Raw genomic sequence first — 25,000 nt, 5'->3', positions numbered from 1 at the left:
ATCCACCTCTTCCTCTCCACCCCACCTTGCAACCGCCAGCCTGAGAAGCAAACAGACATTTCAGAGCTTTTATTGAAGTGATGATAAGGAAGCTAAAAATAAAGAAAGAAATGCTACACAACCTAAACTAAACAGGGACGTGTATAAATACATGCTCTCATACTGTGCTGTGCACTAACGGACAGTGTATTACTCTCTTGCATTCAATGAGGTTTCCGAAGGCACTTCACAGATGAGTTACTGGACAAACAGTGCAGTCACGTGCACAGGGCTGTGACTCTCCTCCCATCAGCACCGCAGCCAGATCTGTACGAGCGGGAGGGTGCTAACCCTCAATTCAGGCAACATTCCTCATTGGAGAAGGCCAGAGTTAGGCTCACCTTCTACAAACAGTACACCTTATCCTGCAATGGCCTGGGTGCTGTGCTTCAGCTGTACACAGAAGAGCCAGTGCTGTTCTATATTCCTGCCAAGGGAAAGGACTGGTTGGGTGTATGGCAGTAGGAGAGATTTTTATATATATATATATATATATATATATATATATATATATATATATATATATATATATATATATACATACACACACACACACACACACACACACAGCTCTCCCTGCTGACGATCATGTGCACGGGCACCAGTCCATGCACTCAGTCCGGTAATCATACCACAAGGACCCAGAGCAGAGCTGCTACTCAAATGCGCGGTCTCGCTGCAGACTTCCCAACCCGGGTGCTCAGAGCGTGATTCTGATCTGTGGTTACTGGGTGGTTCCAGCGGAAGACGATTTTCTTACTCGACCGCCTCAGCAGCAAGAAACAGGGTGTGGTGGTGAAGAAAAGAAATCAGAATGGACTAGAATAATACTCTTCAAGGTTTAAACACGCTCCCATGACATATAACCGACACATCAAGCAGCTCCGCTTAGACTACATAAGACTTTACACCGCGGCTGGTTGTGTAATCACATACGGATGTGGCTAACCCTGTTATACTCTTACATAAACACTGACAGCTCTAGCAGAAGACTGAATCAGTGCTAAATAGCGTCATAAAAAATAAAAAAACACAGTATGGCACCCAATCAATTTCTCTAAATAAACGTACACACAGGCTACAAAATGAAACTAGTGCCAGCAGAACTATATACTGCACACCCAGCGTAACAATCAAATACAGTATAATACTACGACTACGACTAATAATAATAATAAATAATAATAATAATAATCGCGCTTACAGTTATTTGCAATGCATCGCTGCGCGCTTCGGGTTCACGCCGAGCTGCAATGGTTATTTAATTCAAAATCTCGCCGCACGACTCTCAACACGCACCGTGTTTGTTTACAAAGTTTCTGGAAGCGAGTCTGACTCGGTGCGCGGCTCCTTCTTGGTTTGCGTCTTCCTCTTTTTATTTTTCACCCAGCTCTCCCACTTTTATTTGTTTCTAGAATTATTGTTGCATTTCATATACAATTTGTTCGCCCAGCGAGTTCTTAGCACCGCCACACGGTTACTCGAGCAGAGCCTGGACGCAGATAACGCAAATCACAAGCCCGCAGTCATGTGAGGCGAGGCCGGCTGTACGGAGCGGCGCCTGAGCCACACAGCGCCGGGCACTCATCACATAGCGTTTTAGGTTGGGGTGGAATAATAATGTACTTTTTTATGACTTTTTTAACTGTTGGAGTAGCAGCTATATTCAGATTATTTTACTTCAATGTCTGCGAAGGGTTTTCACGGTTGATCTGCATTCTGTGTCTGCTATTACTGTGCGTAACTCGGTATCCTTCCTTTCCCTGGAGGAATAGAGCTGTGTGGGGTTTACTGCTTCTCATACAGTTTGTATTGGGCACACTGTGTGTGTTTAATAACTACTATAACGAAACAGCCTGTGCACTCAGATTCTAGATTATAGTGTTGATCAGTGGCCCTCACTGAAGAAAACTGATGGGAGGCATTATTAGTATCTAGGAGATTTTATTATCTATCTAACACATTGATTAATAAATTAATACAATAAAGCAGTTTTTTGTAATGTCGTTTTTTTTTTTTTTTTTTTTTTTTTTTTAAACAGTACGTGTGAACTCCATGGCTTTGAGAAGTTACCCTGCCAAAACTTTTAAAAAAACATCCTCTGCATTATAAAATACATGCGCAAATGAGAAGCATGGTACAGTTGTTCAGGCAGTGACCTTAGGGGATATATGAAGTGAAAAATACAACACAGTGATTAATACTGCAGAGTAGTTTGGGATGTTTTTACCTGCCCTCAGGTGGATTCAAAATACGTAATTAAAGTTATAATTACAAAAATTATATTTTGCAGATTTTTGTATTTATAGTTTTTTGATCTATATACTATAGCAATAGTAGAAACAAATATGAATCTGTCCCATGCATTGAAAACTGCATGTATTTATTAATGCAACTCTGTTACCAATGTACTTAGCAAGAAATATAAATGACTCTTTATTGTCGTGTGTTCAAAGCACAGCCACTGAGCAAGTCATGCTCTGCCTCTCAGTGCAAGAACAGGTTAGAAATCTGTTAAACATAAAATTGCAACGTAAAAGTTCTCTGATCAACCAAATAAAGCATCTGGTTCTCTATATCATTAGACAGACAGGATTTAACTCATGGGACCTCCTAAAAGTGATGTTCTTGGGCAGGGGTGTCCAGCGATGTTCCTGGAGGTCCGTTCCACTCCAGGTTTAACAGATACTATGAGATAATAATCTACATCAGGGTCTGGATGGAGGTTTCATTGGTTCAATTAAACAGTTTAGAACAGGGTTGGAACAAAGACCAGGAGTGGAAGAGACAGCTTTGGCCGCCCCCGTTCTAGGATGTTCACAGTTGGGATCAGCTGCACTGAAGCCACAGCAGCTCCAGCCACCTCCTCTCCCCACCCCCCCTACTTGGCCATGTCGATGAGGCTCTGCAGGGAGGTGGGCACCCAGGTCTTCTCTCCCTGCACGAACACCACGCCGCGGTCGATGTAGATGACGATCCTCCCGAAGGTGTAGAGCTGCTTGCCCTCGTGCCGCTTGCCCATCACGGGCATGAAGACGATGTTGTGCTCCTCGGCCTTGGCCTGGATCAGGTCCTTGAAGTTGGTGGGGATGGTGGAGGCGGCTGCGACCGCAGCCCCGATGCCACGCTGAGCCACGCTCTCCGCCTCCCTGCGCTCCTGCATCGCCTCGTACTGGAAGTCCTTGCGCCGCTCCGTGTGTGTGAGGTACGCAACGTTCTCCCGAGCGCCCGGCTGCATGTACCCGCCTGTGGAGACACAAAGGGTTCAACCTGCATGAGAACCACCCAGACAAGAGAGGGGAGGGGGGTCTCTGACCACCACCCAGCGTTTAGATCTTTAAAATAAGGCTGTGTGAGTTATTATCATAGCAAAAGTACATTTAAATAAACAAATAAAACTAACAAATACATAATCAGCGAGTCATTGCTGGGTATCTGGTATCTGCATTTCAATTGTTCTACCAGCAGGTCAGTCTTGGACAGTTATAATGCAATCTGCTCCCAACAGGATGAGAGCTGCACTGCCCTCCCACTCCACTCCCTGACCCTGAGCGAGACTGACCGATGCCGGAGGACACGGAGCGGTTCATGATGTCCAGAGCCTCGTTGAACTTCTCCTTGACGGAGGGGTGAGCCAGCACCGCGTCCGATAGCATCGACTTCCAGCCCAGGTACCACTTGGTGATCTCCTCGTAGTTGGGGTTGTTACTGAGCCAGGAGCACAGCACCTGCCGGGACACAGACAGCACATGCAGGCTTGCTTTCAGGCACCCCAGCAGCCACTCAAATACAATGTCCTGTCTGCAAACGCAGCATTACTTATTTAAATAATGGGTTCTCCCCCACAGTAGCTCATGAGCTAATACTGGCCCAGAGGCTGAAATATTTTAGCAGACAGACTCAAAAGTGTAATAGGACACACAAGAATAAACCCCTAACCCCTAAGAAGATAAGAAAGCTGTAATTAAAGAGACAGATCCGACTGCATGAGCCCTGAGAGAGGGGCTGTGACTGACCTGGAGCCACTTTGGGAAGAAGTGTTTGTCGAGCATGCCGACCAGGCTGGAGGGAGACAGCATGCCCTCCCAGTCCAGCACCCATTGGAAAGGGTCCATGTGCTGCTGGTGTGGGTTTACCACAAACTCACTGAGGCACAGCCCTGCAGGAGAGACACACACGCACAGGGTTACAACTCAGCACAATGCCTCACACAGATTATCTATCTCCTTCAGCATATCCAACTGTCTTGCTTTCCAGTTATGGGGAGACTGCTTTCCCTCTAACCAGTAATAGACTCTCCGCCCATTCCTCAATATGTAAACTGGTTTCCCAGTTAACTCGACCCCTTCCTCTCCTTCCCTTCCCAGTTTGCAGGTCCCACTCCCCTCTTACCTAGCTTGGGGACAATGTTCTTCACCATGAATGCCTCCCATGACCCGGGCGTGAAGACGTCTCTCCAGGGCTGCAGGATGAGCTTGGCAGAGCTGTCGCTGGGGTGCCATTTCTGCAGGGCGCTGGCTAGCTTGCTGCGGATCGGTGGGTACAGCGGCTCCAGTTGTGCCTGCATCAGAGGCAACCAGGGGTGAATCCAGGAGTGAATGGGCACTGTGTCGGTCAAGGGGTTCCAGCTCTCCACCTGAGAGAGAGAGAGAGAAAGAGAGAGGCTGTTGTAGGGCAGCTGTGTGTGGATCTGTGTATATGTTGTTCTCAGGTGTGTGTGTGTCTGTCACGATGGATGCATGCGTCTGTCTCAGTGTGTGTTCGTCTGCCGCAGCATGTCTGTCAGTCAGTCTCACCTCTCTCTGCAGCTTGGGAAAGATGAGCTGCTCCAGGATATTTTCCAGGATCCAGATGGGCAGGATGGGCGCCCAGCTCTCCAGGAAGTCCACCATGGGCCCGCAGTTCCGGGGCTGCCAGCGAGTCACAGAGGCGCGCACGAAGGGAAGCCAAACCTCCCACAGCATCCTGGGAAACAGAGGGACCTTCCTTAAGACACAGAGCTAGAAGGTACAGGGTGACCTGTACAAAATCAACTGCACGCCCAGGAATGTCTTTTCACTTGATGCCATAGGGCTGGCGAGTTCACTGTGACGGGTTAAAGGGCTTTCAGGAATCTGGGGACCAGCAGAGTTTGGTGCATGTGCAGTGCTTACTGCACCCAGATAATTCACTGCACATGCATAAAGAATTGATGTCTTTGATCTTCCATGGCACAGTCCCTCCAAGCCCTGCTCATGTCCCCCCCAAGCCCTGCTCACCTGTGGCACAGTCCCCCCCAAGCCCTGCTCACCTGTGGCACAGTCCCTCCAAGCCCTGCTCACCTGTGGCACAGTCCCTCCAAGCCTTGCTCACCTGTGGCACAGTCCCTCCAAGCCCTGCTCACCTGTGATAGGGGTCCATTGCATTCATGTCTGGCTGGCTGTGAGCCATCTGCCCACTCTCTAGCAGCGCCCTCCATTTGCCGATGACCTCAATCCCATAGATCCCGTCCTGCAAGTTAATCCCAAAGGGAGAGTTCATATACAGGCCTATAATGGCTTGGGGGGCACACACCTCCTATACATCAAGGACATTTTGGCTCTAAACCTTTGAAGGAACTGGAACTTATAATTTTGAAGCCAAATACTTGCTGTGACTGTTTAACTGCTTTCATTTGAAGCCAATGTAATTGACTAACAGTGACTTCAATGCAAGTAGATTATTGCCACTGTGAGAAGCTCATTTCAGCAGAATATTGCTCATTGCCATTTTGATCACGGATGTGTTGGTATTAATTAAATGGGAATTGGAATAGGGAATCAGTTTTAAAATGATTGAAAAACAGGAATTGACCCCAACCCTGGTAGGTACATGGGAATACTTCCATAAGCAGTGGATGTGATGCATGCAGTCTGACCTTGAGTGGCTCCCAGTCCCTGAAGTGCTCCTTGAGCAGGGGGTGCACCATGGCCACAGCCAGGTCAGCCAGTCCGAACGCCTTGTACTCCTCGTAGAAGTCCCCCTGCAGCCTCTCGAAGAGCTGCGTGCAGTCCTCCAGAGAGAGGGGCTTCTCAGTGCTGCCGAGCCCCGGGCTCAGCCTTCGCTCGTACTGCTCCACCAGCTCCAGCACCCGGCCCAGCCTCTCCAGTGCCCCCTCCTCCTGGGACAGCGTCTCTGCCAGAATCTCGCTCTCGTGGGACAGGGACACTACCACGTCACGCTCGTGCTGCAGCCTCCGCGCTCCCTGAAACAAGGACACAAGAGCAGGGCTAAGCACAAGGGCCATGCAGGCTAACAGGGAGCTACTTAACTAGCATTTACACAGGATTAAAATAGTGTGCGCGCATTCAGTTTCAAGTGGAGAGTCATTCGATAGAGGCTTGAGCCAGTCTTGCCAGCTGACCTGCAAGATCTCCTGCTCGGTCAGGTCTATCAGCAGCTGCAGGTTGTGCTCCAGCTCTGGCAGTGCGAAGCTGGGGCTCTTCTGCTCCTTGCCGGCCGGGGCCAGGGGCGGCTCTTCGGGCATGCTGTGCTTGTTGCTCATCTGGCTGTAGCTGGAATAGACCTTGTGCTCGCGCCCAGTCATGTCGATCACCTGCAGGGCAGAACAACACCACTGCAGTAACGGTGCATTTCACAAGCGAGTCAGTGTGTAGCTGTGAGCAAACTACACACAGGCTAATACACCCAACCTGATGCAGACAGTCTCTTCCTGACTCACCTGGAATGGGAACCCTACAATATGAAATGCCATTGTGTGCACAGTGATTAACCTTTACATATTTACACTCGTTTTACAGCCTAGTGGTGTATACAGAAAGTGCTGTTTTCTCAAACGTTCCTACATATTCAATTCAATCTGTCTTATAAACAAAAGCAGGTCCTGATTGCACCGCTGACTAGTCTGAATAAGCTCTTTTTCATATTCTGCACCCTTTTCTTTCGTCAGTAGGTAGCTCTTTGAAGCAGGTCCTATAGTGTTGGTCGGACCTGGTCCCCAGTCCCCTCGCACCTTGACCTGTGCCAGCTCTGTCGGTGGCGCTGCCATGCTCTTGCCCATCGCGTAGCCCTTGGCTTTCAGCTCGTCCACAGTCCTGTACGAGTATTTAGGCTTCTTCCTGCCCTGGCCTGGTTCCCTCCGCCACTGACTCATCTCCTGCTGGAAATCCTGAAGGGGGAGGGAAGCAAGGGGTCAATACAAAGAAAACCAGAAAAATACACATCAAAAAATCAGACATTGTATAAGAGTTAGCAAGCTGGAGATACGATTCCAGTGGTCATTCTAGACGGCAGACTTCCCTGGCTTGGGATATATGTACACACCTCTACATATCTAGTCAGCGCCGTGCACACTGTGCAGATCTAGCTGCTCCCCTACCTTCTCCTCCTCCTCCTCGGAGTCCACCACGGGGAAGTCCTGCAGGGACTGCTTGGTCCTCTCAGCTCCGTATGCCCCTACTGCTCCCTTCCCCTTGCGGGCCTTCGCTTCGATGGGGTTAAGGATACCTGCAGGGGCAGAGAGGGGGTCACGAAATGGCAGGGGAACTCCTCGCTCAAGCAACTTCATTCCATGGGCCACAGCCGGTGTGCATCCAGTGGTGGCACTGTATGTGCTGGTGTGTTATTCTCATTCGCCTCCATAACTATTAAACAGGGCGAAGCACATTTTGACTGGACACTGAAAAAGACTTCCAGTTGAAATGTTTTTTTTCTCTCGTTCTCAGTGCAGCCCCAGTGAAAGGAGAGCTGATAAAATGGTTGCACGGTAACCTTGTGCGTTCTTGCCCAGCCCCCTCCCGGGGACGTAGCCCATCTTCTCCAGCAGCTTCTGCCCGATCCCACGGGTGTGTCGCTCCCAGTTTGCGAAATCCTGGCCCAGACGAGGCCCGCCCACAAACCCCTTCTGAGAGCCCTTGAAGTTCGCGCCCTGTGATACACAAACAGGCAGACGGACAGAGGCACGGTCAGTGCCTGTTTCTTAGAAAAGGTGCAAACAGCAAATTGACAGAGATTTCCTCAACATCAAATGGAATCTTTTGTTTCAATTTAGGGTTAGAAACGCAGTGTCATGCCACTGCATCTACAGAAACACATACAATAGTAAGCTAGTGAATACAATCTTCACTACCTTAAAAGCTAAACAGAACTTCCCCCAGCCCCTCCCCAGTACCGTCTGCAGTTTCCTGGGCACCGACTCCCTCGATCTCTCCTCCCTCTTCCCCTTGTCCATGTCATCGGAATCGTCCGAGTCCGGCTGGCTTTGTCTCTGCTCTCGCTCCTCCGCTGCAGACTTGCGCAGCCCTGCGCTGATGAAGTTCACAGGGGCGGTGTAGTCCTTCGACCTGCATGCCGTTCTTACAGTTACACAACATCAGCATCGAGTGAGCGCTTACCCCTTTCCCCATCTAGGGTTACAAATGCACTGTGTGGTTTTGTACACAGTTTCATGCTACAGCACCTCCAGAAACAAATATAATAACAAGCTAAAGACACACTGTTTATAACACCATAGAATAACTAAGGAGAACTCCCCCCAGCTCTGTCTGCAGCCCCTGCCCTCGCTCCCGCCCCACGGCTGGGTACCTCTTGCCTCCGAAGCTGGGCCTCTCGTCATCGGAGTCATGCTCTGCCCACATCCCGTAGGTGGCCTCCTCCTTGGTCTGGCGGTGGCGCCGGCGCTCTGGGTTGAACTCGTTCTGGAGGTCCCAGTCCGTGACCTCGAAGCGCTCCAGCTCCACCCCGTCCTCCTCCTCATCGCGCCCGTACAGATGCGACATCGACATCCTGCAGCGGGGACGGAGTTACAACGTCAGCCGACTGTCAAACGTTTCGAATCTTACACCGGCGAGATCAAAACCAAGCAGGACATAGCTCACATAGTAAGACCATTTATTTCATATTCAACAGTTCTTCACCAATAAATATCCAATAAAATGCTGTACACACATAGATTTACACAGTCTTAATATTTAAAACAAAATATATAGCAATAATACTCCCATTGCACAGAAGTTCGATCCATTCCTGGTTTTACTATGAGTTTAATAAGACACACCAGAGCTTGTTGCAGTATGTCTAATCAAGCTTGCAGTAAATGCTGGAATGGATGAAATTGCTATGCAATAGGAGTCTTCGTTCTATCGCTGGAAGAATGAAGTAAACAGACACAGCAATTAGATGGTATAACTGGTGATTACAGTGTTATCATTTAGATTGTAGTAACAGGGCTATACTTTTAATTTAACTCAAGTCTTGTGCGCTGTCTGTGGTGTCTGAACTGGATAACCAGCTACTGAACCTGGCGCTAAGTGCTGTCTCTCTGTTCGGCTGCTCAGTCTGTCAAAACTAACTCTGCGTACGTTGGAGCGGACCTTATATCACGCATGAATCGACTTGTTTAAATAATATCGCATTTCAGGTTCAAAATACCGAGCGATTAACCTTACACAGTGGAATTTAATAATTAGGTGTGCTGTAATTAATGTATCTGAATGCAGACAACTAAACCAGCCAAGACAAGAAACGGCACATTTCACATACCTGTCTGGCTATCCTTCTGTGCCTTTCAACAGACACAAAGCACTTCTCCCCAGGATCAAGGGAAAGAAATCTGACAGAAATACGATTCAAACGATTTTATTTTTTAAGTTCGTTTTAAGTCAACGTAAACAACAAAACAATAGCTACTACCGGGACCCAGTAGTACTGTCCACGCCGCCCTCCGGAAACAGTGTACGCAAAAGAAGTGTTCCACTACAACCTTGTTAATAAATGTTTGGGTTTTTTTGTTTTTCGTGGTGGAAGCGGGAAAGCCCGAACTTTTCAGTTTGAAAAGCTCTACTTGCTGGGGATGAAGTTTTTAATTAGCGTGTTCAATAACAGAAAACTCTTGAATAATTTCGAGAGAAGAACTGATGTGGGTGGATTATGGTTGTTGACCGGTGGTGTTAGACTGTAGCACCAAAAACACATGTTCATGCAGGAGCTTAGCGAAGGAGGTGAGGGTGAGGTGGTGGATGTGAGATCGGGGATCAGTGACTGGAAACACACCGAAGACAGGCGTAGCGGTTGCTGGAGCCATGCGGGACTTCGCTTAGATTTGCCACGGTATCATCTGTGTAAAATGTATTCTAGTAAAAAGCCTACAGTGTTTTCATTTGACCGTTTTGTTTGGGTGGTCTTTTAACATGTAATGTATATTTGGGAATCCAACCCCATCTGTGATGTTCAATATAATACACAGTCGGTGAGCACTGAGAGCACAGCTTAGAGACACAAAATAATACACTTCATACAGTCACGGTAACTCACCTGTACTATTGTGAGCGGGACCCCGATTGACTGGAAGCAACAGCAGTTAGTGTAGTCCAGATGTGTTTGTGCCTTTGCTTGAATGCGATTGTATCTTGTACCTCAATAACCCTGTCCTCCTCCTCCTCCTCCTCGCTGTGCTGGAGATGACGGGGAACGCGGGAGAGTGGCAGACTGTCCGGAAGAGGAGAGGAGCTGGTAAAGCAGGGAGGCAGCAGCAGGATCCGGGGCCCAGTAGACAGTGTGGCCGGCTGCAAGACGAGGCTCCGGACAGCCATAGAATCAAAGAGAGGATCCAGGGAGCAGTGTGAGGCTTGCAATACTCCTCCAACACTGTGTTTATTACTCTGTGAAGCACGTGGAAAAAGAGTGTTACTGAAATACTGTAGCATAACAATACCTACCCTTTATACTTGTGTGTGTTTTAGTAATGCAGCTTGAAGTAAGCACCTCTGATCACAAGGGCGTCATATTTCCGTGCAGCGGCAGATCATGCTGCGTCTGATGAGAGCGGGTGTCCGTGTGAAACCTGTGTGCAGTTTCAGTAGGCAGAGCACAGGAGTGAGTTGTGTTTCTGTTTTTACAGGGATGAACTGCGGACTGCAGAGTTTTGGGATGCGTGTAAAAGTAAGTGTTCACCCCCTTGTGTGCAGTGCAGCATTGTACCATGTTCTCTTCTTGACACCAGGGGCCGCTCAAGTGAGATGCTGCTGATATTAATTGCACAAGCTCACGTAACACAATATAACAGCACGTAACAGCACATCTTACTCACTGAGCTGCTGATTGCAGAAACCGTCTGTGTGGCTAATCTCCTTCCAGCAGACCTGCGTGTCACCAACTGATAATGTGATTGTCAGTTCTTGTTCTGTAGGTGATCTGTTGAATAGGATGGGGCCACTTACTGATTTTGCATGATCTTTATGTTTTTGAAATCCCTCCGGTATTGTTTCAGAGCTCACTCTGGGCTGTCTAATGAAGAGTCTTCATACTGGAGCAGAGGAGGCAGGGGATACGGGAGCACCAGCAAGAGATTGTCAGGACTGCAAAGGAACGAAGTGTCCTGATAACGCACCAGATCCTCCCATTCCTGCAGCAGACTGTGCTGGACCCTCACCAGATCCTCCCATTCCTGCAGCAGACTGTGCTGTACTGTGCCCAGCTGGAGCTGCTCTGGATTGTGTGTGTTATGGACTGGGACGCTTTTCCAGCTGTGCCTCCTCTCGTTACCAGCTCGCCCTGCTGCTCCTGCTGTTGGAGAGCCTGCAGGTAAGGAGAAGGGAGGCGGGGCGGGGCATGTAGGGGTAGAGAATCGCTTTGTAATAATATCTCATAGTCTCTTGGTGACCCTGAAAGCTTGTTTGTTTAACTTATGAATACAGTTGAAGTAGGCTGGGCACCGTGCTTGCCTGCTCGGGCAGTGTTTGTAATTCTTCTCTCATCAGATTCCTGCAAGTCGGTGCTACTTATACGATCCCATGTTCTCTAAAGCAGAGGTCGGCATCCTTGAGGATTTCGGAATGACAGTGTTGACCAAAAATGAGGTGAGATTGTGTCCAATAAAAAGAGGGGGATTGTCTCCTAGTAACAGAGAGGGGTGCTGTCTGAATTCCAGTGTTGTTTTAAACACATCTGTGTGCTCAGGAACAGAGGCCACGAGCACTAACTGTGGAGAATGTACTGTTATTATTATTACATTATTTCATAACTCAGTCGTTCACAAAGGTGGTTATTTCTCAGTTTGAGCATGATGATGGTAAATTGTACAATTACTATACATCACTAGCTTCCTTATTGCACAGTTGTTTTATGTGTAAGACCATGGAATACTGAGCTACAATGTGTTGAGAGAGTCTGATCAGCACAGCTTGTGGTATTGTTGTTATCAGGAAGGGAAGCGGCCGGCTCACAGACCCACGCTCTTCTACCTCATCCACTGCGGGAAGGCTCTCTACAACAACCTGCTGTGGAAGAACTGGAGCGTCAGGGGCCTGTCCCAGCTCACTGTCATCGGGAACAGCTTCCGTGGCATCGAAGAGAGGTGACGGCCCAAACCTCCCCGTCCAAACACAGCACCACACTGAGGAACCCCTGTGTGCAGAATAGTGTCACTTCGTAGGTCCATAGTGACCCCTGTCTTGAACCCCTATGTATTATCACTATAGTGACCCCACTGAGAAATCCCTGTGCCCAGATAGACCCTGATCCTAGTCTCTACAGGTATGGGATTTCTAACCCCTTTTTAAAATCTATTTCCCCAAGGTTGTTGGCGAGAGTTTTGCAAAGAGACTACAAGTACATCTCTGACGTATCCTTTTCTACAACTGTGGACACATAGCTTCTAGTAGTGCAGCATGCCAGTGTTTAAACACAGCCCTTATTCCTGGGTAAGCTGCATGAGAGCTCTGTAATGCTGGAAGGAGCGTTTCACGTATGAGCATTGTGTCCTGCAAGGGTTAACCCAAGTCCAAACAGGACTGGTGGTTTTTACATGTAGAACGCATTCTTCTAGTACTATCTGTGAGTGCGTTCATGTCGTTTCTTTTATTTCTATACCGTTAAGGTAGTTTGTTTCTGTTGGAAACAGTGAAGATATGCAGGTAGCAAGTCCTCCCTTCTCTTAGTGTCCGTTATTGAATTATTAAGTCTTTAACAGCTCTGCTCAGATGCTGGAAGTTGTGCGGGAGGTCCCATTCCCTGACAGCCCTCGCTACCTGGAGATCTTCAACGACACCTCCGTTCACTGCTTCCCCACGGAGAGGCTGCGCGCCCTGCCGCCGGCGCTCTGGGACTCCCCAGCAGAGCCAGACTACCAGGAGGACCTGGAGATCATCCGTGCCGGGGAGGGGGGGTCAGCTCAGGTAGCAGCTCAGCGCACTGCGCTCTGAAGATAACCTATGAGGATCATCTGGAGCTGCTGGGAGTGCTGTTCTCTGCTAAATCACCACTAGGTAGCAATCACGAGCTGGTGCTGGAGTATAGTTTGCGTGAACTCTGTGGAGTTCAAGAAGTTGCCCTGCCAAAACTTTGAAAACATGTGCATTATAAAACAGATAAACAGATTGGAAACGTAACCTGATAGAATTGCGCACACAGTGACTGAAGGGAATTTATAGACCTGAATTGTGTGTGTGTGTAAAAAAAAGAAAGGTCTTCCACAAACACATCATTTTCACCATTCTTTATTGAAACTAGCCACCCGAAAGCCGTTAAAACAATGTATTATAAAGAAAAAACATCAGCGTTCTAAAGAAAATACCCTTTCTGATAAATCCACCAGGTGTGAAGCTGCCAGTTTGGCGCTCCCTGTTGCAGTCAGTGAGTCAGTCAGCGGTGTGCATGCAGAGTGTATCCAAGAGCCTCTTCCCGGGCTGGCAGAGCTGCTGTTTGGACTGGGGTTACAGGGGTCAGAGTTGAAGGGATCAAAGGAAGAGTTTCAGAGGGCAAAGCATTGACACCATTTAACCTTATCAATGTGTATTGAAAAGGCAGAGCTAGAAGTGAGAGGGTGCAGCCTCATTTCAGCTTTAGACAGAAGTGTAATTACTGCTTAATGAACTAGGAACTCCCAATACTAATTCATTAAACATGGCATGGTAACTTGACATGAGAAAGTTCATTAATAACTCTTTCAAGCCTGGCTATAGTAATCTTGATTGGACTGGCCCACAGCTCCTCTAGCAATGTGTCTTTTTTTGCTTTATTCCCATTGGTCACAAATGACGGGCTTGTCTTCTCAGATAGTATTTCTTACTGGTGTAAGGTTGGCATGTCTTCTGGTCCCAGGTCTTCATTGGTCACATCTTTAATGACTGTTTCCTCATCAGATGAGAATTCTTCTTGGATTGGAAGGGGCGTGGCTCTCTCTGTATCTGCATTCCCATTGGTTAGCGCTTCAGTTGCTGTTTCCTCATTGGTGTTGAGCTCCACTAAAGCTGGAACATCTGTTTTTGTATCCGAAGTCTCATTGGCCAGCAGTTCGACCTCTTTATTCTGATTGGATGCCAGCTCTTCCAGCTTTGCTCTGGCATCACTGTCATTGGTGGGTTCCTCACTCTTAATGCTGCGGGAGAAATAAGAAAACCACGATCGCTACATGAAACGATATCTGAGGTATTTCAACAAGGCACTGTGTGCTCTACTGAAAAACAAGAAACCACAATTACCAAATCAAACCATCAGATGGCGGGATAGTCAAAGTTAACCCATTAGACTGTAAAACAATGTTTCTCAGGGGAACAAGATGAAGCCTCGATATGCAGGATATTTTCACATCCCTAAGTAAGATTACTTACCTGGCAGAGACGCAGAGAATCCCATTGATCAAGCTCAGTTGTTGCAGTGTGTCCTCCAAACTGGGATGTGAGACCTGAAACACATAACGGGGACAGTCGCTAGTGTTACCACTGTGTGCCAGTCTAACCCAACAACATGCAAGCATGCAAATCTGCCGTTTGGACTTTTTGATACTCTGCGTCGTGGATTTGTGTCCTCCTTTTCCCTGTTGATTGTTTCATGTCCCCCGAGGGTGTAGTAAATGCAAAGCCTGTTGCTGTTCGCTGTTCACTGTTCACCTCTAACGTGCTACACTTTGAGCAGCTTTCCTGTTTATTTGCCTCTGCAGGTGATTTTTTCATAGTTTTCATTTTTCATAGTTTTCATAGCAGAGCTGAGCGGTGTTTCTGACCTGCAGGGGTGACCCAGCCCCGGAGCCGCTCCTGCAGATCTCGATCAGGGATCTCTGCAGGTTCACAGCTTGCTGCGTGATGAGGCTCAGGAACTGAGAGCTCACCTTCGTCTGCTCGTGACTGTCACCCAACTGCAATACAATACAATACAGAAGAGCTTCAGACCATTGAAATAAACTAGTTGGAGAAGTGGTGTGAAGGAGGCCACCCCTGTGCCTGGCTCCTGTCTTACTGTCACCCACCTGCTTCTCACGCTCTCCCTTGCGCCAGTCCTCTCCTCACCTGTGCTCTGTAGATGGAGTGTGCCTCTTTCTCGTGGGCCATGGCGCTGCGGAAATCCCCCTTGGTGTAGTAAGCCTGTGCCAGCAAGTGGTGACTACAGGGAGAAGGGAGTTACACTGGTCAAGGTGGGTACATGAGAACACATTCCACTACCAGTTAATATTCCTGTGTGCGAAGTGGCCGGCAGGGACTGTTTCTGCTTAGTGAGCGCTCGCTGACATCCGCTCTTGAGATCAGAGGACTTTCGAAATTGGGGAGAAATGCTGGACTCAAATAATTGGGCACTCTAAATTAACGTGGGGGCTGGACAAGGACTAGGGCAGATGGAGCAAGGCTTCCCAAGCAGGAGGGCGTCGCGCTGGGTTACCTGAGTGCGGAGTGCAGGCTCAGGGCACCACGGAACTTCACGTTGACATCCAGAGCGCTGTGCAGGAACTGGAGAGCCAGCTCCCACTGCAGTGCCACCTGCAGGATCAGGCCGAGATTGCTCTGCGGAGAGAAGTGGGGCAGCGTGAGATACCTGGGACCCCCTCTGAGTGGTGAAACAGTGAGGCGTTTCCTATGTGATGGCTACACCTCCGGGTGGTCTCACTCACGTCAAGGGTGGCGGTGTAGGGGTGATCCTCACCGTGCACCAGGAGCAGGAGGTACCGCGCACGATACAGCAGCCGGAGGGCCACCGTCACACCACCCTCCGAGAACTGATACAGAGCCAGGTGGACCTGCCGGGGAAAGAGAAGAGCACACCTAGATTAAACACAGCACCCACTCGGAGACACACACAGAGAATCACACACCAAACTCTGAAATACTCACACACTGAGACACAAACCACACTGAGATACTGAGACACAGAATCACACACCACACTCTGAGGCAGTCCCACACGCTTTACCCCCCCGTCCTCCCCGTCCCACTGGCTCACGTATTCGTTGATGGTGTTGGGGTGGTCGTACCCCAGCACTCTCTCACTCACGATGACAGCCCTGCGCTGGGCTCCCACTGCCTGTAATAACACACAAGCATCTATTGGATTCACAGTATTTTTAGCTATATTAAACACAAATTGAATTGCTGGTATTCCACCCACAATTCTGGTCTGGTTATGAAGCTGTTTTTACATTGCCCGTATTCTACAGTGCAAGCTTGTAAAGGCAGCTTCTTGTATAAAGCGTGTTTGTGAAACATGAGCGTGACGTACCTCTGCACGCCGCCCGCTGAGGAAGGCGATCTTGGCGAGGGAGTGCAGGCAGGCGCAGGTGTCACGGTCCAGTGAGCCACACACTTCCGTGAAGAGACTCAGAGCCTTCTGCAGCTGCTTGTACCCCTCCTTCACACAGCCTGCACACAAACAAACCTGCACGCTTAGCCAGCTGTCATCTCTCAATATCCAGCAGGTGGCACTGGTGTATCTGCTTAGGGTTAGTTCTGGGGAGTTTTCTTAACGTTCAGAGGCACCGCTTGCTTTGCCTATCAGAAAATCCCAATTGAAGGTGTCGTCATCAGCAGTTTAACCTTGATGGTCTTGCACTGTGGGAAGTGCAGTCTTTGTTACTCACCACGCTGCAGGCTGGCCCGGGCGCTGTGGAACACTCGCGTGCCATCGCTGGTTGGCGTGGCGAGGCGCTTGACAATGGGGAAGATACTGAGGATGTCCTCCGGGGCGAAGGGGGGCTTTTGGCGACTGTACAGGCTGTACTCTCGGAGCAGCAGCTAGGCGGGGGGGGGAGGGACACGCAGAAAAGTTACAGTGTACAGTGAAGGGTGTAGGAGGTTTGTGGTGACTGCCCAGGCTAAACTACACCATATGCAGCACAGTCCCTGTTCACCCTCCCATTCCTCATACCACAACTCATGCAATGCCCAGTGTGAGGCACTAGGTGGGGCACTTTTGAAAGCTGGCGCTCCTTGGCTAGCACTGCATGGTAATCAGTGATCAAATCAAGAACAGGCTGACCTTTACACAGTGATATATCGGGATTTTGTATTTATCAAGAGTGCCCACCTGGATCCCTGATTTTACACACAGCTCCCTCAGTAGGGTCACTTTCTGCAGGCCATACAGCTCCACCAGGTGGTCAACATTGTCACTGCAACACAAACATGGTTTTAACAGCACAAAACAGAGATGAATGGCAAACTTTTCGAGTAGGAAGCATAAAGACGTAACATCCTATACTGCTGCACAGAGTCTGCTGCAGACTGACCCGATGCTGGCGGTGACGCCGAAGGACTCCCTGACGTCCTGTGTGATCTGCAGCCAGAGCTCGACGGGGGTCAGTGAGGTCCAGGTGATGCTGTCCATGTTGCCCCCCCCAGCCGTGCGTCCACTGCGACGAGATCTCCGCCTGCGCCAGCCTGGCTCCACCGCGCTCGCGGGCGCCGTGGGACACGGGCACGAACACAGCAGGCAGTTCAGAAAGTGACTCACTGCAGCGGAGAGACTGGACAGCTCCACTCCCTGGAGGTGAGGACGACAGAGTGAGACACATAGACAGACATACACATTACACAGACACAATCAGATAGATACATACAGACAAATAAATATACACCTAAACAGACACACACAGACGAATACAAACACAGAGACCGAGCAGGTGTAGTGATGTGTCTCCGCTGGGTTCTCTCACCTGCAGGTAGGTGTTGAGGATCCGCCTGGCTGAGCGTGTCACAGTCTCACTGATCAGGAGTCTCTGCCAGGGATGAAGAGAGACAGTCACCCCCTGCTGAATACCTCTATTACCCAGCCACACTCAATACCATATATACACAGAACTGTACTAAAGCAGAATCTCTGTAGCAAGATATTAAGACCACCAGTCTCTCAAGAACATTGTCAGATGACATTTCGGTAGAATCACTGCAATGGTTTTTTTTTTAATACTGGTTAGCCTGATGACCTTTTCTCTGTAATCAACTGGATAGCTGAGTAGATTTCTGTTTCCTGTTCTTACATAGACATGCTGGAGACGCTGCTTGTTCTCTGATTGGCTGACGAGCTCTGCGATCCGGCCCATGTAGCGCAGGTTGATCCCTCGCTGGTGCAGAGCCTCAGTCAGAGTGGCGCCATCTATGGGAACTGTGAGCTGGTGCAGGCAGTCCAAGACCTGAGGCGAGACAACAAAGAAAAACTTGCTGTAGCAGACGATGTAACGGGAGACAAGTTTCAGGAAAAAGCTCAGGAAACTTGTAGGAGACGTTTTCCATGTGTGCAGAATTTAGTTCAAGCAAAACAATCAGAACAAGCTTGATTGGAGAAAGCAGGGGGAAATCGCTAAACAATGTTGCCTATAAACATTCAAAGCAGACAGATTTGTGGCTACATTGATAGATGGATGAAGTGTCACAGAGAGTGTCACTGGTACAGACAGAGGCAGCGGAGTGATTTATGATAAAGTAGTTCCTCACGAAGGCTGGGATCTGCATGGTCACCAGGAACACAGCGGCCTCCCTGAGCAGCCGTCTTTGCAGCCGCAGCGCTTCGCTCTCCGAGTCCGGGATATGCACCCCTGCCGGCAGACGCACACCGCAATGAAACCATGCAACTTCCCACTCGGTTACTTAGTGCATTTACCATTACAACAGAGAGCATTTTCCATTACACCAGACAGCATGTTTTGTGTTTTTTAAATACAGCCTTTCAGCCTGGAAGAGCAAAAGAGGAGAGGTCTTCAATTCAATGTGACCTCTGCAGTTGCAATGCTGCTGGCTACAAACAGTCCTTTTGCTCAGCACAGAGATCTGATTGCTGGTTTTGTGAAGGTCCAGTAAATATGGTCTTTACTGCACTCTATATCATGTGAAAGGGAGACAGACACCCCTCCTCTCCGGCTCACAGTCTTGTTTCCTTTGCGGGTTCCTACCTGGCTCGCTCGCGTCCGGGTTGAAGCGGATCTCAAAGACGATGTTGCTCACCGACCCCACGTCCCTGCAGGCAGCCCGGACTGCGTCCACTCCCCTGGGGTCTGTGGACAAGCCACAGGAGACCCATGGTCAGCCAGCACAGCCCCCCTCAACATACAGGGTCATCTTCACAGAAACCCCAAAATATGATCCTTTACTGGGGCAAGAACTATCTTCGTATTGTATGTTCACATAAACCAAAACCTTCCCCACTTCTACTGAGTCTCAGTATTGCTTGACTCCACCCCTCTATCTCTCCACCCCTCTCTCCTGGTCCCTTGGTCCCTTCCTCTACCTCCCTCTCCTGCAGATAGGGGTCTCAACACAGGAACTCTCTCACCATCCTTTGGGGAGACCCCTTTCACTCCCTCTCCTGAATCGTCACGTTTCTCCTGGCTCTCCTGCATTCTCTCCATCACCAGGCTCACAAACTGGGTGTACCTATGAGAACAAGAAGAGAGCCGCTACTGATAAGAGCTGAGAGGCAGGTGTGGCGCAGTGCTTAGAGCTGAAGGACTAAAAGGAGGGAGGCAATGACATGTCATGATAGCAGCAGAAACTGACAGAAAACCTCAATGGCACTCGAATATGAAGCCGAACTCTTAAACACACTCACTTGTGTTGGATGAAACTCTCCACCAGCTCAGGTCTGAGACGGCAGAGTTTGTGTGGGAACTCCCGGGGGAACCCCAGAGAGGTGTACCCTGGGGGCCAGCCCTCTCCCTCTCCCTCTCCCTGGGGGAGGAAATTGAGGTCCGGGGGAAAGGTCTTGAATAGGTCCAGGATGTAATAGCGTCTGTCGTTGCCCACGAGGCCCTTGCAGTCCGCGGAGGTGTAGAGCGTGGTCTGGGAGCCGCTGGGCTGCAGGACGCAGTGTCTCTGGATTCGTAGCGGCTTGGCGGCCATGCCCAGCAACTCCAGGAACCTCCTGGTGGCGGCGGGGTCGCGTCCGGAGTCCGACCCGCCGTAGCAGATGCGATTGTCTCCCTCTCGCTCCAGGAGGCCGGGGGCGAGGGCCTGTGCACTCAGCCTGTACCCCCGGTAATCCAGCAGCGCCGTAGCGAGCGTGTGCAGCCCCTGCGCTCTGCTGTAGGCCTGCACCCCAGCCAGGTCCAGTCTGGGGACTGCCCGGGCTGCCCGCTCTCCTTCCAGAGACCCCTCCTCGCCGGCCAGGCTGAGGAACACGCCCCCCCACAGGAAGACGTGCAGACGGGGGTCCTCGCCGGGGTTTATGGGCACAGCGCCGCCATCGATCACCGTGACAGCCCCTCGCACGGCCGTCGACACGAAGTCACAGTTTACCTAGAGGGAAGATAAAGAGAGGTGCAGTCAAGGTGAAACATGCAAACCCTGATGACACGCTGCTAGATTACAACACAGCTAACGTACTCAGCTTAGTTCCACTCTAGTGTAGCATTGCTTTGACTGAACCCTGTATGTACAGCACGGTCTCTACCTTGAATAACGCCCGGTCTCTGAGCAGCCTCTGAGCCAGGCTGGTCTGGGGAAGCTCTCGGGACTCCTGCAACTCCTCGTTCCAATCCCGGGTCTGTGGGGGAGAGAGGACACACAAGCACACCTTGAGAAAAACGTTCAGCTCGGTCTGGTCAGAAAACGGGTGCTTATTAATGTTAAAATGCTTTTTTAAAAACAAAAACAGCCTTGGGCTCTCCCCACCTGCCCCGGAGCTTGCTCCTCACGACAGTCCCAGTCTGTGCTGTGCGCTATACTGGGGGCTGTCCAGCTGTAGGTCTGATAGGGTGTGCCGATTCTCTGCAGCGGGTGAAGCTGTAACCTGTGGGAGATACAAACACAGTGATCATGGCAGGGCTGGCACAGTGAGTGTAGCCGAGGCAGAGTTGTGCAGGGGGTTACCTCTTCTGGAGCAGCGCAGGGAAGCCCCTCTTGAAGGCTGGGCTGAGCTGGGCCAGCAGGTCAGAGAGGGAGTGGCTTAGCAGACTGGGGGAGGCGGCTTGAGGGTGAAACTCCTCGGGTGTGGACCTAGTTACAGGAGAGAGGAGAGCAGAGGAGATGCTTGAGACACCTGCCCACCCCGCACCCGGTGGCACAGCCTCTTGGTTTTCTTACTGGTCCCAGATATGTTCTCTGGTTGGCTACAGGGCTTCCCTCCCATATGCTGGCTCCTAAGATGCCTGGACTGTTTCCCAGTTTTTTTACAGCTAATCTGCCTGGGCTGAATGACTGCCAGTGTGTGTACTGCAGGGATACTGACTGGTTAATGTAGAAGCCGCGTGGGCAGGAAGTGATGTCAGCGCTCCGCCCCTCCACCGTGCGCACGCTCAGGTACAGCAGGTCTCCATGTAACTTCCTGTTTCCTGGAGGCGGGCTCCACTGGCTGAGTGTCAGGGCCAGCAGGCAGGGGGCACCCTGGGCAAAAGAGAGGGGGTTTGAGGGGTAGTTAATTTAAGAACCTTTATACAGGTAAACCTCTCAAACAGCAACACTTCTCAAATTCCGATTCCACATTCCAGTCCTCAGCTCTTAGCACAAGACCACATTACTCTCTGTCTCTCGGCTCTAACCACAATGCCACTCAGCCTTCCCAGCCTTTTAACACCTAGAACACACTCCACCCCTACCAGGGTACCTTGCTGTCCGCACTGACTGGCTGCAGAGGGAGGAGGGGCCGGTCCTTGGACCCAGGAAGGATGTGTCCTGGAGGGGGGCAGTCAGCAGGATCACAGCCTGGATTGGAGCCCGGTCGTCTGGGTTTCACCCTGTTGCTTCCAGGGACAGCCTGATCTGAGAAGTGGAGGGCTTCACTTAGGCAGGTTTACCCCAGTAACTTTGCATGGTGATTTTGTTTTTTCTTTATACAATTTACCATACCTTTCTGGTCTTCACATCCTCACCTACTGTTTACCATGCTTTCCCTGTGCTTTATTACACTGTGCTGTGCTTTTACTATGGGAGACTTTTATAAGAGTGGAGTCTGAGCTCCACCTTTCAACCACAGCTGAATTGATAGGGATCATAAACACTGATTATAATAATTAACAGTGACTGTTCTGTAGCAGTCCCTAAGCCCACAGCTTCTCTTTCTTGCTTTGCCACGTCCACTTACCTCCCCTCTACTCCCTCACAATCCCCCCAGTGCCCCCCCAGCTACCTGCCCTCCGTCCCACCCGCTCTACCTTGGCAGCCCCCCAAGGCGACGCTCTCCAGGAAGCTGAGGGACCTCCCTGCCTTCCCACGGAGGGCATCGCGAGGGTCCAGGCTCCGCAGCAGCTCCTGCAGGTGGGCGACATGCACCCGGGCATCCCGGAGAGAGTAGGGCTCTGAGAGAAGGGAAACGGGTCAGAACCAGGTCAGGACTGGACAGGAGTGGTGCAGAAGTTGTGAGAGTGTCAGAAGCAGAACCCAAGATAATGAAACAGGCAGGCTTGGGTGAGGTCATAATGTTTCCCCAGAGGATCTGTGCCAGCAGTCAAACATAAACCTGTCAATTATAATTTATTAAGCTGCACTTTGAAGTGTCAGTAGATGTCAAGAGTAACATGAACTTTGGAATGGAGTATCTGAGTACTAGAACATGCAATTATGGGGCTACACAGACACTTACCTTCTATAAGTCTGAGCACAGCCCCGGGTGTGAGTCCCTCCACTGCCCCCAGCTCACTCAGTGGGTCTAGCGCCACCCCCTGGAGCTGCAGAGAATAGCAGGTCCTCTGGCATGTCTCCTCATGCTCCCCCAGAGCCTGCAGCAGTGACTGAGCCAGCTCCCTGCATCGCACCTGCACGGGCGAGTCACACAGCTAGTCAGATGGGGAGAGCAGAGACTGGCTGCTGCTTGACAGGTATACTGTACACAGTCAGTTGCTGCATTATCATTCATCAGGCAAAACAAAAACAAAATACAGCTCGTCGATCTTATAACTGAAGGGACTGGTTAAATATTAATGAAATGTTGGGGACAAGCAGAGTACTGTCCTGTACTGAAGAGCAGTCTGAAAACCCTGCCCACCTGCAGCTCAAATGGCTCCACCCCTGGCACTTGGATCTTGACAGGAAACGTTGCATCCTGCACCTCAACAAGCTCCGCCTCCTCGCCATCTCCCATGGCAACCTCCGGGCTCTCCTCTTTCCCATTGGTGCACGCCTCTGTATGACCAGAATAAACGTCAAGAAGAAACACATAATTGCTGGATAAGTTACTAAAAACACTGCATGTAACTCCTGTCAGCTTGTAATGAATAGTGTAGAAGTGTATGCTCCTGAGTGACTCGCACAGGCTGGCTTCACAGGTGTGCGAGTTTATTCCCCAGCGTTTATTCTGGAGCCATTTCAACTCCACGCAACGCCTTGAAAAATATTTGCCTTTAAGAATCAAGCATCACATGCAGTTTACAACTTGAGGTCTCTTTTAATAAGCTCAAATTGAGCAACTTCAAGCTTATCAGAATGAGCAAAATACCCCTCGCCCGGTTATCTCCTATTGAACAGCTCTACATGGTTCCCCTCCTTCAGTGAACGTGCAACGTGTCACATTGACTACAGCACGAGCCCTGAGCCCCGAGGCCACTCAGAGAGTGTGAGTCATGTTGGAACAGCAAGAGGCTGCCTCTCCGTTGCCCGCAGCGTCCACCTTTAAATCAAACCCATCCTCCCCCTGTACTGGGCAGGAGGCCAGGCTGCGATGCTGGAGCCACACTTGAGTGTCGTGTTTGGAATCTGCTCTGTCTGAACAGACTCTGTGGATCTCAGCAGCATTCTAAAACATTGTATGTGAATCTCAGCAATATTTTGTGTGGATCTCAGCAGCATTCTAAAACATTGTGTGTGGATCTCAGCAGCATTGTAAAACATTGTGTGTGGATCTCAGCAGCCTTCTAAAACATTGTATGTGGATCTCAGCAACATTGTAAAGCATTGTATGTGAATCTCAGCAACATTGTGTGTGGATCTCAGCAGCATTGTAAAACATTGTGTGTGGATCTCAGCAGCCTTCTAAAACATTGTATGTGGATCTCAGCAACATTGTAAAGCATTGTATGTGAATCTCAGCAACATTGTGTGTGGATCTCAGCAGCATTGTAAAACATTGTGTGTGGATCTCAGCAGCATTGTAAAACATTGTGTGTGGATCTCAGCAGCATTCTAAAACATTGTATGTGGATCTCAGCAACATTGTAAAGCATTGTATGTGAATCTCAGCAACATTGTATGTGGATCTCAGCAGCATTGTAAAACATTGTGTGTGGATCTCAGCAGCATTCTAAAACATTGTATGTGGATCTCAGCAACATTGTAAAGCATTGTATGTGAATCTCAGCAACATTGTATGTGGATCTCAGCAGCATTGTAAAACATTGTGTGTGAATCTCAGCAGCATTCTAAAACATTGTGTGTGGATCTCAGCAGCACTGTAAAGCATTGTGTGTGCATCTCAGCAGCATTCTAAAACATTGTGTGTGGATCTCAGCAGCACTGTAAAGCATTGTGTGTGCATCTCAGCAGCATTCTAAAACATTGTGTGTGGATCTCAGCAGCACTGTAAAGCATTGTGTGTGCATCTCAGCGGCATTCTAAAACATTGTGTGTGGATCTCAGCAGCATTGTAACACATTATGTGTGGCTCTCAGCAGCATTGTAACACATTGTTTAACTGCACTAGAATAACTATGAAGTGTTGCATGTGATTGTACAGAAGCATTCTTCCAGCTGCAGGTACACTGTGCATGCTGCTGCTTGCACTGGTAACAGAGATGGATCTCAGCTTACTGTGTGGCTATTGGGGAGGGGAAGTTTACCTCGATACGTTTTTACAGCTTTGC

General features: G+C 49.6%; 3 protein-coding genes across 12 annotated transcripts in view; 1 reads left to right on the top strand and 2 right to left on the bottom strand.

The window, feature by feature from the left end:
• LOC121307748 (tuftelin-interacting protein 11-like) lies at nucleotides 1–9,730 on the bottom strand. 9 transcript variants are annotated; one of them, XR_005948381.1, is made up of 16 exons: nucleotides 9,559–9,730; nucleotides 8,602–8,802; nucleotides 8,189–8,372; nucleotides 7,789–7,945; nucleotides 7,397–7,524; nucleotides 7,031–7,186; nucleotides 6,422–6,613; nucleotides 5,936–6,262; nucleotides 5,423–5,529; nucleotides 4,836–5,004; nucleotides 4,432–4,675; nucleotides 4,056–4,198; nucleotides 3,602–3,767; nucleotides 672–3,285; nucleotides 381–466; nucleotides 1–40 (listed from the first exon to the last, which is right to left on the bottom strand). XR_005948381.1 is itself a non-coding variant. In XM_041240015.1 (14 exons), exons 2-14 carry the CDS (start codon nucleotides 8,799–8,801, stop codon nucleotides 2,921–2,923), a joined length of 2,538 nt encoding a protein of 845 aa, XP_041095949.1. In that variant the 5' UTR covers nucleotide 8,802; nucleotides 9,559–9,730; the 3' UTR covers nucleotides 586–2,920. The 9 variants fall into 9 exon arrangements, 2 of the variants coding, with proteins under 2 accessions (XP_041095949.1, XP_041095950.1); XR_005948385.1 differs by having other exon boundaries at nucleotides 1,244–3,285; XR_005948387.1 differs by having other exon boundaries at nucleotides 1,339–3,285.
• Nucleotides 9,731–9,985: 255 nt separating this feature from the next.
• Nucleotides 9,986–13,933, top strand: srrd (SRR1 domain containing). Of its 2 annotated transcripts, none has more exons than XM_041240023.1 (8): nucleotides 9,986–10,125; nucleotides 10,476–10,636; nucleotides 10,916–10,956; nucleotides 11,285–11,598; nucleotides 11,775–11,873; nucleotides 12,219–12,370; nucleotides 12,592–12,637; nucleotides 12,996–13,933. In XM_041240023.1, exons 2-8 carry the CDS (start codon nucleotides 10,476–10,478, stop codon nucleotides 13,215–13,217), a joined length of 1,035 nt encoding a protein of 344 aa, XP_041095957.1. In that variant the 5' UTR covers nucleotides 9,986–10,125; the 3' UTR covers nucleotides 13,218–13,933. The 2 variants fall into 2 exon arrangements, with proteins under 2 accessions (XP_041095957.1, XP_041095958.1); XM_041240024.1 differs by having other exon boundaries at nucleotides 10,473–10,636.
• A 98-nt stretch (nucleotides 13,934–14,031) lies between these two features.
• The window catches only part of LOC121307752 (clustered mitochondria protein homolog), a 12,010-nt gene continuing 1,041 nt past the window's right edge, over nucleotides 14,032–25,000 (bottom strand). Inside the window, exons 2-26 of the mRNA XM_041240021.1 lie at nucleotides 23,191–23,327; nucleotides 22,789–22,960; nucleotides 22,361–22,504; nucleotides 21,814–21,968; nucleotides 21,439–21,593; nucleotides 21,081–21,206; nucleotides 20,883–21,000; nucleotides 20,662–20,754; nucleotides 19,822–20,507; nucleotides 19,546–19,646; nucleotides 19,166–19,267; nucleotides 18,711–18,811; nucleotides 18,257–18,409; nucleotides 17,933–17,995; nucleotides 17,507–17,760; nucleotides 17,305–17,389; nucleotides 16,859–17,012; nucleotides 16,501–16,640; nucleotides 16,225–16,305; nucleotides 15,896–16,021; nucleotides 15,667–15,788; nucleotides 15,300–15,393; nucleotides 15,017–15,148; nucleotides 14,625–14,698; nucleotides 14,032–14,392 (exon numbers count right to left, since the gene is read on the bottom strand). Coding sequence (XP_041095955.1) covers nucleotides 14,080–14,392; nucleotides 14,625–14,698; nucleotides 15,017–15,148; nucleotides 15,300–15,393; nucleotides 15,667–15,788; nucleotides 15,896–16,021; nucleotides 16,225–16,305; nucleotides 16,501–16,640; nucleotides 16,859–17,012; nucleotides 17,305–17,389; nucleotides 17,507–17,760; nucleotides 17,933–17,995; nucleotides 18,257–18,409; nucleotides 18,711–18,811; nucleotides 19,166–19,267; nucleotides 19,546–19,646; nucleotides 19,822–20,507; nucleotides 20,662–20,754; nucleotides 20,883–21,000; nucleotides 21,081–21,206; nucleotides 21,439–21,593; nucleotides 21,814–21,968; nucleotides 22,361–22,504; nucleotides 22,789–22,960; nucleotides 23,191–23,327 — 3,881 coding nt within the window. The 3' untranslated portion in view covers nucleotides 14,032–14,079. The remainder of the gene's footprint in view (nucleotides 14,393–14,624; nucleotides 14,699–15,016; nucleotides 15,149–15,299; nucleotides 15,394–15,666; nucleotides 15,789–15,895; nucleotides 16,022–16,224; nucleotides 16,306–16,500; nucleotides 16,641–16,858; nucleotides 17,013–17,304; nucleotides 17,390–17,506; nucleotides 17,761–17,932; nucleotides 17,996–18,256; nucleotides 18,410–18,710; nucleotides 18,812–19,165; nucleotides 19,268–19,545; nucleotides 19,647–19,821; nucleotides 20,508–20,661; nucleotides 20,755–20,882; nucleotides 21,001–21,080; nucleotides 21,207–21,438; nucleotides 21,594–21,813; nucleotides 21,969–22,360; nucleotides 22,505–22,788; nucleotides 22,961–23,190; nucleotides 23,328–25,000) is intronic.

The sequence above is a fragment of the Polyodon spathula genome, chromosome 58 (genome assembly GCF_017654505.1).
Source record: "Polyodon spathula isolate WHYD16114869_AA chromosome 58, ASM1765450v1, whole genome shotgun sequence".
Classification (NCBI taxonomy): Eukaryota; Metazoa; Chordata; class Actinopteri; order Acipenseriformes; family Polyodontidae; genus Polyodon; species Polyodon spathula.
This window is presented reverse-complemented; position numbering and strand designations above follow the sequence as displayed.

What these genes read in the sequence shown, in the direction of transcription:
- LOC121307748 (XM_041240015.1), bottom strand. Translation starts at nt 8,801, where the DNA reads ATGTCGATGTCGCATCTGTACGGGCGCGATGAGGAGGAGGACGGGGTG. An exon ending in GCTGGGCAAGAACGCACAAG is followed by an intron (nt 7,525 to 7,788) that starts GTTACCGTGCAA and finishes CTGCCCCTGCAG; the next exon opens with GTATCCTTAACCCCATCGAA. An exon ending in CCGAGCAGGAGATCTTGCAG is followed by an intron (nt 6,263 to 6,421) that starts GTCAGCTGGCAA and finishes TCCTTGTTTCAG; the next exon opens with GGAGCGCGGAGGCTGCAGCA.
- srrd (XM_041240023.1), top strand. Translation starts at nt 10,476, where the DNA reads ATGACGGGGAACGCGGGAGAGTGGCAGACTGTCCGGAAGAGGAGAGGA. An exon ending in GAGAGGATCCAGGGAGCAGT is followed by an intron (nt 10,637 to 10,915) that starts GTGAGGCTTGCA and finishes CTGTTTTTACAG; the next exon opens with GGATGAACTGCGGACTGCAG. An exon ending in ACTACAAGTACATCTCTGAC is followed by an intron (nt 12,638 to 12,995) that starts GTATCCTTTTCT and finishes AGCTCTGCTCAG; the next exon opens with ATGCTGGAAGTTGTGCGGGA.